Source organism: Phaseolus vulgaris, chromosome 9 (assembly GCF_051622355.1).
Source record: "Phaseolus vulgaris cultivar YP4 chromosome 9, ASM5162235v1, whole genome shotgun sequence".
NCBI classification, from domain to species: Eukaryota; Viridiplantae; Streptophyta; class Magnoliopsida; order Fabales; family Fabaceae; genus Phaseolus; species Phaseolus vulgaris.
The window spans coordinates 28,404,304-28,417,833 of record NC_143506.1 but is presented as its reverse complement, the minus strand read 5'-3'; the positions used below and the strand labels follow the sequence as shown (position 1 = coordinate 28,417,833).

General features: G+C 29.8%; 1 protein-coding gene across 1 annotated transcript; it reads left to right on the top strand.

Annotated features, from left to right (window-relative positions):
* The first annotated feature begins 1,479 nt into the window (after nt 1–1,479).
* Nucleotides 1,480–12,162, top strand: LOC137823068 (homeobox protein knotted-1-like 6). Its single transcript, XM_068628182.2, has 5 exons — nt 1,480–1,745; nt 1,952–2,083; nt 2,206–2,356; nt 10,858–11,084; nt 11,863–12,162. The coding sequence occupies exons 1-5, from the start codon at nt 1,521–1,523 to the stop codon at nt 12,013–12,015; spliced, it is 888 nt and encodes a 295-aa protein (XP_068484283.1). The 5' UTR covers nt 1,480–1,520; the 3' UTR covers nt 12,016–12,162.
* Nucleotides 12,163–13,530: the final 1,368 nt, after the last annotated feature.

Below are 13,530 nucleotides of genomic sequence, written 5' to 3'. Positions count from 1 at the left end.
GTACTGTTTGATCTGGCGACGCCCTGGTTGGGCGACGCCATCACCTAGGCGACGCCTTGTCTTGGTGACGCTTCCTCTTGGCGATGCTGGCACTTGGCGTCTCTCCACCTAGGCGACGCCTTGCGTTGACTTTGACTCTCCAGTCGTTGACTTTGACCTTGACTTAGTCAACGCCCGGATACGGGACGGTACACTTAGTAAATTGGGCTTGTGCCAAAACCAACCTTAACTTAGCTTCTAGAAACTCATCCATGAGTTCACCTTTGACCTAGATTCTAGAAGACTTCTTCATGTGTTCACATTTGACCTAGTTTTTACACCCCTACTCCTCTATCTTGTTCTCCAAGACACCCTCTTTTATAAATAGAGTGTTTTGCCTCATGTATTTACACATTGAATTTTGAAAGTAAAGAAAATCTGTCAGAGTGTTTAGTGAGTTGAGTCTCCTGTTATCTTTGGGTCTTATCTTGAGTGTTTTTCACTTCAAGTGGTGACTCTACACCACTCATCTTGGAGTATCTCATCCTCCAAGTGGCATGACAACTTCTCATCTTCATAAGCTTTCTTCATTTCTTCACATTTTTCCTTCCTTTTCTTTGCGCCCACTTTTCTCCATTGTCTATGTCATTGTGTTTTTTTTTTTTGCTTATGTGCTTTTCATTTCCACCCATCATCATCTAAATCACCCTATAATTATGTTTTTTCTTTGCCCGTTATCACTTACTTAATCACTTGGTTAAGTTCGTATCCAATGAAAATCTTCTTTGGATTTCTCGCCATAATTGTTAATCCAAAAATCATAAACAAAAGAGTAATTTATACAAATATGCAATCCTAAAATCAACTCAGATCTACTTACATCAGCAAGGTGCCGTTGCACAATAAAAGCTGCATAATTGCTGCCTAACTACTACATAATATTTGGATAAAGAGTTCGGTGTATAAAAAGGAATAGGATTGATAAAATCTAGCCTGGAAGAGACAAAGTAAATCTGATTTATGCACTCTGCTTTTGTTTCTTTGAAGGAAAATTAGCAAACTACTTAATCTTTTTTTGCAATGTTTACTTAGGTTGGATATCTACAGTTTAGTCCCTCCCAGTGACTAATGTAAATTGATATGAGTTTGTTTGTAAGAGGTTGAAACAGTCCTTAAATATCTTTTTTAATTACATTTATTCATTATTAATAAAATAAAATCACCACAATTTATATTTAGCCTATGCCACAAATCAGATTTGATGTAAACAATACAAACCAAACCATTAGATCAACATAAATTGAAGTATTGAAAATGGAAATATTTTTTATTTTAAAATATTAAAAACATATTTAACCTACTTAATTAATTAACTTATATTATTAGAAAAATACAAAAATAATAATCTGCAATAATCACTTTTAAAATATTTTTAATATACAAAGTATTAATTTCTCACCCTCCTCCACTCTATCTACTTCTCTACCTCTGAGTATATAGGCTCTGCACTGACTGTCATATGGCACTGCATCCAATTCTCTATGAACTTGGTTTTCCCTTTTGAGAAACAAAAAGAAATGGAGAACAACCTCTACAACTTTCACTATTCAGCAACTTACTCAGGCCAGTCAACAACAACGGCTCCACCTCCGCCCTCTAAGTCTGTCTTTGGGAAGGAAGATGATGTTTCAGAAGTACTTCGTGACAAAGTTGCTTCTCATCCTCTATTTCCTCACCTCCTCCATGCCTACATCGATTGCCACAAGGTTATACATACATATAAGTATAAAATGTGAATGATATATATATATGCTTCCAACAATTTTCAAGTGTCCATAAAAAGATTATTGAGTGCTTTGGGGAACAAAAAACCCCTTTTGAAACTATATGATTAATCATCACTAATCAGTTCTAGTGTTGTATTTAGCAATGCTATTCATGATTATGAGTGATTTTGTGTTTCAATTTTCAGGTGGGAGCGCCACAAGATATGGCAGACCTATTTGAAGGAATCAAAGGAGAGTATAGTGGGGTGTGTCAGATATCTGACTCTAAATCTGATCATGGCTTCTTGGGTGCTGATCCCGAGCTTGATGATTTCATGGTCTCTTTCTCTTCCCAATAAATATATTTATAATATAGTTTCTTCTTAAAATACTCAAGAAGTAAATCACAAACCCTAATTACGTTTCTTCAGCTTATTGTTATGTTTGCTGCATATTGAAGGGAACGTTTTGCGATTTGTTGGTGAAGTACAAATCAGATCTTTCAAGACCCTTTAACGAGGCATCCATGTTCCTCAGCCATATGGAAACTCAGCTTCACTCCATCTGCAACGATCTTGCTGTCATAGACAAAACTCTTCTTCAACCTGCAGGTCTTTTCTCTTGTTTCAATGCCATGCTCTTGTTTTCATGTGTTCTCTGATCTTTAAAAATGAGACGTATGGGTGATAAGTTAAGAAGTTCACAAGGTTTACACCAGATAAAATATATGGGAAATTATTAATTAACATTTATAAGATATTAGTACATGGATATAAAATAATTCAATAATCGATTTTTGTGTTTATCTTTCATTCATCCTTATAACATATGAAATTATTTAAGAGACGAATACAAAAAATATTGTACAAATAATACTTATCTTCATAAAACCATTAGAGATTAATTAAGGTTCATGAAATAATATGAGACCAAGGTTAGTTTTAGTTTTAAAAGGTCCCAAAGCATGTCTGAGGAACTGGCTGGGTCACATGGCAAGTAGTCACGTGGTTTGTGTTTGCTTTGGTAGCCAATTTTTTAGTTATACATCCTTGCTAACTTCATGATTAAAATATAAAATGGCTTGAAAAAAGAGTATATTTATATATATAATTCTGTAAATGTGAGTTATTATAAATTGAATTGGTTGAATAAAGTACATGAATTGTTGTATATTTACTTGACATGTGTTAAATTCATATAAATAAAAATGATATATATCTAAAGGCCAAGTTGACTCACCAAACATGATTAAAGTTGAAGCCCTGCCTATATATATTCTTCCTTCGTTCAAACAATTAAGCTATGTCCATCAACTAGAGTGAAGGAGGTATATGCATAATGTCTTAGTGAGCCATCGTTTCTTAGAATTAATTTCCATAAATATGTAGTACAAGAAACCAGTGTCTAATGATACATTAAAAGAAAAAGAAAAAACTTCTAATGAAGTATTAACAAATGCACTTGTAATATTACTTTATAAAGTAATGTGAAACTCAATATACTTGTAGGAGTTAGATGTTTGATTTTTTTAGAGATAACAATGACTTTTGTATTGTATTATGTATGTATAGAGTTAAAGTATCTTTTAAATACTCTAAATAATTTATTTATTCTTAATTGATAAAAGAAAAGTCAAGTGAAACTTAAGATAAACTATTTATTTAAGATTTTTTTGTCTATTTCATATGTCCATTTATACATTTTTTTTTTCATGTTTCACCATTGAGTTAAAAAATATTACCTCAGATTTTCAATTATTAAATTTAAAATATCGTTAAAATTAAATTTGATTTTAATATACAAATAATTATCTTTTATTGTTTTAGGATAAACCCTCAAGTGATTGAAAACAATCACCAATAGAATTTTATAATATTTTTACACATCCATATACTTTTATTTGACCTATTTTGTTCCATATTTTCTTTATTTTTCTTTTATCTCCAACTTGTTTATATTTATCGTGAAATTTTATTTAATTATATAAATAACCGTCTCCTTTAAGATTTAGCATTTTTTTTATGTAGAAGTTGAACTGATCAATACAAACAAGGAAGAGAAAACGTTAGTATTCTCGTGTTGTTTTAAATCCTTTTACTGAAACTTCGTTGGTTTAATTGTTCATTTCTTAATACATAATTATTTTACATTGGTATATATACTTTTTTCACATAAATTCGATTCCACTACATTACTTTGTTTCTGCTGCTGTTTCTTTCAGTAGGTTGAGGACGATATTTCATGTTAGTCTATTACTTTGTTACTTATCAATATTAAACAACACACTTTTATCAACCTAAAGAGGTATAAAAATAGATAAAAAAAAAGTGAGTAAAATGAAGCTAACCACTGCATATAAATCAGAGTGCAGTAATTGCAAAATGAAGAAAAATGCTATGTACGCATAGAGTGAAGAAAATATTACGGTGGAAATGGATTATATATTATGCTGTAGATAATAGTATAAAAGTTGATAGAGAAAGTAGAACAATTACAAAATTTATTGACTAACTTGAAATATTATTAGACTCCTCATTGTGGATTGTACTGAAACTTCAACTTTTTAAAACTGTAAGTCTTAAAAACTACTCCCGTAAGTTCTGAGAATGAGAAATGCATGCATTGAAAAATGCTACAATACAAGCTTAAAGAAAGTTGATACTGAGATAAAACTCTAATAATTTATAGAGTATATATTTTTATCAGTGATTCTTGTTCTTAGTATATGCTGGTTCCATTTTAGTATTGGAGAAAAACAAGTCCATTGTACTTCAGATGAGTCAGATTCTTTAATTAAGAAGTTTATTTCAAACTCCATGTTATGATGTCTACTAGACATTGCAGATATAATGAAGTGCATGAGTTGATAGTGATTTAAATAAATAGCAGTGGTGTACACAAACACACTTATCCCTTAGATAGCTCATTTCAGGCATCACCATTCATTACTTTATTTATTTCTCTCTCTCTGTCTTTTGCTTAGCAAAGTCCATGACCCGCTCCTCCTAGGATCATCTGCATCAAACTTTTCTCTTAAATATTTTGTAAATCTTTCACAGTGTTATTAAACTAATGAAAGGAAATGATGGAAAAGGTTTTCATAGTTTTCCCTTTCCATTTTTTATACTTGGAGATAGAGAAAGAAAATGAGGAAACCAAACTGTATTCCGTTTCATTTTTCGTCTGTACTTTAGTATTATTACTATAGAACTTTAGCCAAAGGAAAAAGTGATTTATAATATATATCTAAGGGTTCTGATACTGCTATTCAGAAACTCCTTTCTCCTCTTTTTCATCATTTCTCACTTTTTTCTAACTGTTTTTGACTCAGCAAATAATTATAAAATATGAAAATCCTTTAAAGTTCTAACAAGTTAGAAACTCTCTAATTATAAGATATATATATTACTCTTAGTTTTCCTTTTCCTCCATCCCTTCCTTTAGTCAAACATATATTATTTGTTGATAAAGAGTTTGGAGCCAACTTGAAAGAGGTATAGTTATTATGGATATGGCCAAGTGTGTCTTCTTTGATCTTTATCATGAAGATTCTGTCCCTAGTAGTGGTGTGGTTGCACGTGTTATATACACTGATCTCATCGTTTCCTTAGAAATTCACTCCTTTCTCTTCCTTTTGTTTTCTTTAATCACATCTCTGCTGCTTTTGAGGCTATCCATTAACCCTATTTCAAAATTGCTTTGAACTGAGCCATATTTGTACTTGAACCCTTCTGGTTGTCGCAGATTTTATTATAGTAATGCCTTCACAGAACGAGGATGCATACTACTTTATACCACATGTCTTCATTCATTGGCTATTTTGAGTAAACCAGTTCCATTTTTGGATAAAGTTGCTTTCTTTTGTTTGTGCATATTGTGCTGGATCTGAAGATTGTGGATTGGAATGAAAATAAGCGTCACAAAACGTGGAAAGAGTTAGTTTACTCTGGATTATCCAGTTAAAATGCACACACGTGAAACTTTGTATATCTGTTAATGCCTTTATATATATGTGCTTTTTTCAGATGTATGCATGCTTGTCTATTGGTTATTGAAATATTCTTATATTACATCAGGACTGTGAAGTTTTAACTATACAATAAGAAAGATTTAGATATAGATTGTTTGAAGGTTTTGAGTTCCAACTTTAAAACATTAAAACTTTGAAAAAGTTTTAACAACTAATATGCTTCTTCAACTCATAATACAAGACTTGAAGTTAGAAAAAGACACTGTAATTTTTTATAAAAATTATTAGAATCGACAAATATTTCACATTATTAATTGTTTCTTTATAAGAATCATTGCTTGTAGGTAACCAGCTAATTCTTAATAATAAAGTGCAGTGGTTGTTCATTAATGTCTCTTTGTAGATTCCTTATTCTCTAATTAGTTTCCTTCTCCACAAATGCCTTTAAGGTCCATTTAGAGTTTTTTTTAGTCATTTCACCACGTTTGGAATAAAAAAAATGTATCAAAGTTTCTAAATCTAATATGTAAGTTTAAAAAAACCCTAGTAAAACTGATTAAATAGACCAATTTTCATTTAGATACAAGCTCCCAGATAACTATTGAAATTTATTTGAAGTATTAATATTTCATGGAGGAGGGGAGGGAAAAAGAATATTTATAAAAAATAAATCTTTAGCATTATATATAACAAAATATAACAAATTTTGGATTTGAAAAATATTTAAAAGCATTCCAAATGTTTTGACTAAAATATTATGTTTTTGAAATATTAAACTACATGATATAAAAGTAAATTGATTTCTAAATTTTCTCATATTACTTTGAACTAAATAAGTAAGGAATTTTTTTAGTTTATAAAATCTCTCCTACTCATTCGTAATGTCTAATCAAAGTTTCATTTTTCTTTTGGTATGCTTTTCCTTTATATTAAAATTTCTTTTCACTCTTTCCTTATTTTGCACCCAACAAAATTTAGTAAATAAATAAAAAGATAAATAAATAGAAAGAATGAAAACGAGTTTCCTTTTTAATATTCTCCCTTGAAATAAATAGAAAGGAAAAAGAAAACGAAAGAAATTATCTCTTTAATTTATTCTTAATTGTACTCCAATTTTTATCTTCAAGAAAATGGGAGCAATAATAAATTTAAAGAAATTTCAAAATAAACTTTATTCTTCTATAATCTAAAATGAAGGGTAATAGAATTCCTTCCCAATCGTTTATTAATGTCTTCCAAACAAAGAAAATATTATATTTTCTCCTTTTACTTTATGGTCTTCTCCATTTCTTATGAATCATTTCACTAAACACATGTACATATCCATACAAAATGCCTACTTGGATGAGTTATTTTCCTTTTTAGTCAAAGGAAATTTTAATTTTAGCTTTAAGAAAACACAAAAATAAGTTTTTGATCTTTCTTTAAAGTTTACATTTTCCATAAATAATTTCTTAGGTTGGCTTTAGAAAAGAAAAAAATATATAATCTCATGATAAGTACTACTAAAGGAACGTTTATATATAAACTTGCTAAGTGTCAATATTTCTATTACTAAGAAGAGTTGTAGTTCTCCAAAGATCTATAAAGATACCATCCATCATTCTCAACCTTACTCCTTCTTAAGAACTTCATATTAGACTCAACTTATTATATTTTATTTTTGCTAGCTTTTCAAATCCTAATATCCTTCCTCTCTTTGCATAGTTGGATGTTATCTAGATCTCTTATAAGCCTATTTTTCCCACTTAAATCATTCTCTTCTCCATATCTCATCTCCACACCTTATTTTTCCAATGCTTAGTCTCAAAAATCATTATTGACTTTTCTATTACATTTCTATAGAGTCTGGGTAGCCCAACCTTTAATGCAATCTCCCATAAATTTATACTTTCCCTATTTCCTACTAAACCAATTTACATTGCTTTCCTTACATGTTTCCTTAATATCCTTTTACCACCTCAAATCATTCATATTTACTGTTTCATCCAAATTTCTCCATCCATCATATTTGGATTCAATTACTTTCTTCCATAACCCATTTGACCTTGTTCCCAATCCGTAGTCATTTTGAAAGCAATGTCGTATTGAAATTTTTTTTAGATCTTTCACTCCCAACTCCTTCTTCCTACATATAAATTGGCCAAAATCATGTGTCATGCATGTTGTGATATACTACTTTAACTTCATATGTATTTACTATGTCATTCTCGTAACACATGCATAAATAAACTACTAAGGATTGAGTTGCTGATAAAAAAATAAAAAAAACTAAGGATTGAGTTAATAGTGAAGAGTTTTAATTTACATAAGTTATAAGTTCAAACTTCATTAGCATAGTACAAGAGTTGAGTGTTGCTACCACAATTTTATGAGTGTTACCCATAATATGAAATTTCTGATCGTTATGCTTGTGTGCACAACCTTCCCATGATTACATTGGTGAATTGTTTCCTTTTTTATTAGCAATAAAGAATTGATTAAAATGAGAGTATTAGGGGGTACTCCAACCCATATACAAAAGTCTCACTCCAACTAGATATATGGTGACAAAAAGCATAAAGCTAGATAACAAAAATACCTCAAGCCATAACTGCAAGGGATTAAACAAAAAATGTAACAATCTAGGATATTGCCAGACATAGTTTCTACCAAAACAAATTGCATAAAAATTTTATTGCACGACTTTCCTTTCCACCAAGCACCAAAAATAGATGCGGTGACTTTGGCAATACCCCTATTTGAATCCACACATCCATGTATACAACAGAATATTGATACTGCCATTCAAATCATTTCATACCATCCAAAGATTTCACAGCACCTTCAAATCATGTACTAGCTTTGGCTATGCCCATGATTGGGAACTCACGTTCATGAAAAACATACACAAAGCATATCAATGAACAAATTTTATAACATGCATATATAAGTTAGTACACCAATCTGAATAAGAAAAATTAGATTTCGGAAACTTATAGTTAACCCATGCCCAAACCTTCATTTGGGCCACAATAAAAAATTTCAATAGGGTCCACCACTGCATTTTTGAAAATAATACAATTTCTCTTACTCTAAATACCCTATATTATAGTCATCCACATGGATTTCCACATGCTATTTCTCAAGCAATTGATGTTCGTAAACCCTATTTGTTCAAAGTGTTTTTTTTGACTCTATCACAGTGTATAATAATCTTCTCACCTACGCATCAGTCATATACACCTTAGAAGTCACTTTACAAGTAAGAATAAATTATTTACACTTCCTGGACTAATCCCACACATAACACACATCCTCCCACTAGGTTGAATTCCTCTAATCATAACTTGCAATTTTCCCTATTAAGACACGTCATGCAAAAATGTGTCCTGACAACAAAGCTTTTAGTTCCAAAAAGTAATTAAAATTAAAATCAAGAATATAAATTGGTTGCACACCATTTAAATTTAAGAGAATTGCATAAACAGATTTCACAGACTAAGTATTTGATGAGTCTCCCGGCGAAGACCACTCATCTAACCTATATGCATATAAAGAGATAGATTTCATTTCCTCCATGATAACACTAACATGTTCATGTTCCCATTGGAACTAATCTCTTCTCCATGATAATTTCCAGCACTAGTGATTCTCCTTCCATGACCCATACTGCTCTAGAAACCCCTATTTATTTATTGAATTCAAAAACAACCTAGGGTATCTACTTTTAAGGGTGTTATTTCCTACCCACCTATCAGTCCAAAACATAATTTTACTCCCTGAACCTACCTTCCACCTTCTATGCATATCAAACCAGTTATTTGGATTTCCCCCACAACTTTTCTTAATAACTTTCCACCACCAAGATTCATATTAGAGCTGTTACTATCTTCCAATCCTTTCCAAGACCCTTACTTGGAGTCCATAATCCTTTTCCAGAATCCTAAATCCTCACATCCTAATCTTCATTTCCATTTCCCTAGAAAGGAAATATTAAAAAATTTTATATCTTTGATGCCTAAGCCCCAGAGATCGAGAATTACATAAATAAACCCATTTTACCCAAACTATTTTTCTTTCACCTGCTCTCCAACCCCACAAAAAGTCCCTTTGTATTCTTGTAGTTACATTCACCACACTTGTGGGGATTTTGAGCAAAGAGAGGTAGTACTGGGGAACAGCTATAAGAACTGATTTTAACAACTACCAGCGAAGGATAAATGTTTTCCTTTCCAAAGTGAAAGCTTGCTCTTAATCTTAAGAATTGCATATCCCCTAATGGGACTCCTAGATATATAAAAGGCACCTCCATTATGTTACAATTTAGAATTTTAAAGTATATTTGGATATCTATATTATGCATACATATTCCAGCAATCTTGCTTTTCCTAAAGTTCACCTTCAAACCTGATGCTAGTTCAAAACATCTTAATGCACATTTAATTGTTATGATATTTTTCACATTTGTCTCACAAAAAAACTATTGTATCATCAACAAACTGCAACATGCTAACAACCACATGATCTTTTCCTACTTTATTACCGTCATATAAACCTTTTCCTTGGGCCCCTCTCATAACACCTGTCAATCCTTCAACCACAATAAGAAACAAGAAAGGTGCTAGTGAATCCCCCTGTCTTAGTCTCTTTGACAGGTGAAATTGTTTAGTTGGACTAACATTAACTAGGATGGATATAGTTGATGATTGTAGACAACTTCTAATCCATTTAATCCACATGACACCAAATCTCATCCTTTAAAACATATAGAGTAGGAATTCCAAATCCACATAATCATAAGTTTTTTCAAAGTCAACCTTTACAACGATACAACTACATTTCTTTCTTCTTACCTCTTCAATGACCTCATTTGCCACAACTATGCTATCCAAATCCCCCTATCCTATATGAATGTTGATTGTTTGTGGTCTATGATGGAATGCATAACTCTTCCTTTGTTTGTACAATCTCATTTTTCAATGGGTTTGTGTCACCAAAAATTATGCATAATGGTGACCAAATTAGTATACAAATATATATATATATATATATATATATATATTTAACCTCGCTTTCTTTAAAAAAAATTACTTATTTTTATATAAAATACAAAACAGTGCCGTTTTTTCTAGTAATTAATACTTTTTTTTCATGTCACAGGTGATGTTGGTGGATCATCTGGGAAAGATAGTACGAAGAGAATTGAAAGCAAGAAGACAAATGAGGTTCAAGAACTGAAGGATAATCTTCTAAGTAGATATAGTGGTTACATTACTAATCTGAAGCATGAATTTTCCAGAAAGAAGAAGAAAGAAAAGCTACCAAAAGAAGCAAAGAAAATCTTACTTGCATGGTGGAATATTCACTTTAAATGGCCATACCCAACGGTAATTAAATATCTTTTCACTTAATTAACATGGTTTTTTTTTATCAGCAAAAATCTTAATTAACATGGTGTTAATGTTTAATCCATGTACTAGACCTAGTTTGGTTTTAAATTAGGCATTTAGAACAAAGAGAAGTGATACTAAGTAGCAAAACACCCTTCAACAAACACGTTCTATTGAAAACTATAAAATAAGAAAATCCATTAAATATAAAAATAGAAAATCAAGAAATTATACGATTTTTACTAACTTTTAATTAATAGTAACAAGTATGAGAATTTTTGTTTGGATGAAATTTTTTCATAAATATTTATAGGTAAAGAAAAAAAAAGAAAAAATCTATTCATACATTAAAAATAATTTATACAAATAAATTAATAGAAGAGTTTTCATATATTAACGTATATATACATTTATTATATCTTATGAGAATATTAATTATTTTTCCTTTTTTCTAATAATATTCATGAAAAAAAATTATCCCAATATACATCGCCATTGAGTATATAACAAAAATGTATTTTAGCATTTTACGTGTAATTTCAAGGAGCTCATGAGATTAGTTTCCAACATTTGTACTATTTAAGACTATTAAGAGGACTTTATGAAGAAACTTATCAAAATAAGTTTTTTTTTGTTCAAACAACTTTCATGACTAAATTTTTAGAATAGATATTCTAAGTCTTTAATTAAGGTTGTTCATTCAATTAAGCATGATTTGTCTAAAACCAAGGTTTGGCTGAGTTATGTTTTTGACATTTAACTATCAATGGCGAAGGATGCTGATAAGGTTGCCCTAGCTGAATGGACTGGTTTGGACCAGAAGCAAGTAAATAACTGGTTTATAAACCAAAGGAAACGACATTGGAAACCATCAGAAGAAATGCAGGTTGCAATTTTGGATGGACTCTACGAACCACTTCACGAGTGAGACTGAAAAGGCTGCAAGGGATCTCATACACCAATACTTTTGCTTTCCTCAACATATAATTACATTTTTTTTCATTAGTAATGAATAATAAAATGAAACATTTGAGAGATGTTTTAAGTCTTATAAAAAAAAAGGTGTTTGAGATTATTTAGTCTTCCTTCTCCTCCAAATTGCAAATGGATCTCAAGATTATATATGTAAACATTTATTTCTTCTAATAAGATATAGTGTGATATATTTACTAAAATAATATATATATATATATATATATATATATATATATATATATATATATATATATATACTGTGTCAAAATAACTCAAATAGCACGATTTACTGCATTCCATTCTCAACTTGATTTCGTTTTTTTTATTCAAAAGTAAATGAAAGACAATTTTAAAACTTTAAAATAAAAAATATTATCATAAAATTAATATTTTAATAATAAATATTTTTAATAAAATTGTAAAAAATATATATATTTTAAAAAAATACAAGTTGAGAAAGATAATTCTATTGAGGAATAATGTTTTATAAAAATAAATATATTAAAAAAATAATTTATAAAAATTATATTAATAAATAATTATTTAAAAATATTATAATTTAAAAATAATTATTTAGAAAAGTAATTATTTTAAGAACTAATTAATTAAGAAATTAAAAATGTGAAAAATTAATTTTTATAATTTTAAATACTTAGATAAGTGATTGCTTAGTTTTGTATCGAATTAAAAATATATATAATATTAATATATATTTATTTATAAATAAAAACCAGATTAAATATATCTAAATGTAAAAAAAAATCCTATTTTAAAAAATATTATTACTCAACTTTTAATTTTTTATTTATATAATTTTAAAATTTATTTTAATCGTACACGCAATTAATAAAATAATTATGATAATGAAAAAATGGATAAAAATTAGGGAATAATGTTATTTATAAATTTTTTATAAATTATTAATTTATTTAAATAATTATTTTCAAAATAATTAAGCTTCCCTCCAACCGCCCCACATTCCTCACTTCAAAAAATCTAACAAACCCAAATCTTCTCTCTCATTTGTTAAGTCGCCTTGAGATAAACACTTTTTTTACCCTAGCCCATCTTCTGAAAAATATCCAATTCACCATACCCATTTGAAAAATTCACAAGGAATTAATGTTGTAAAGTCATTTGTGCTATAATAAGATTTTTTATTGTGCTCGGATCCTCCATGACCGCCTTGCCTTTGGGGAGCGTTCCGCCATCTCTCTACTGTGATACTCGTCTACTGTGATACTCGTCAGCAAAATAGATAATGTAATTAATATTTTAATAATGACCATGTAGCCATCTTATAAGCAACAAATACAGGCCAAGAAGAACAAACAACTTGAAAAACATTGACACGATCTTCAAAGGCTTCAACAATATCACAATCCACAACAGATCCCCAAGCTTTCATTACTTGATCCATGTCTCTCTTAGATGCACCAACATTTTACATTTTGCTTTCACATTTTTA

Bases quoted from the DNA above. Each gene is read 5' to 3' on its own strand.
- LOC137823068 (XM_068628182.2), top strand. From the start codon at position 1,521: ATGAACTTGGTTTTCCCTTTTGAGAAACAAAAAGAAATGGAGAACAAC. The intron at 1,746-1,951 runs GTTATACATACA...TTCAATTTTCAG, and splicing joins CCTACATCGATTGCCACAAG to GTGGGAGCGCCACAAGATAT. The intron at 11,085-11,862 runs GTAATTAAATAT...TCAATGGCGAAG, and splicing joins TTAAATGGCCATACCCAACG to GATGCTGATAAGGTTGCCCT.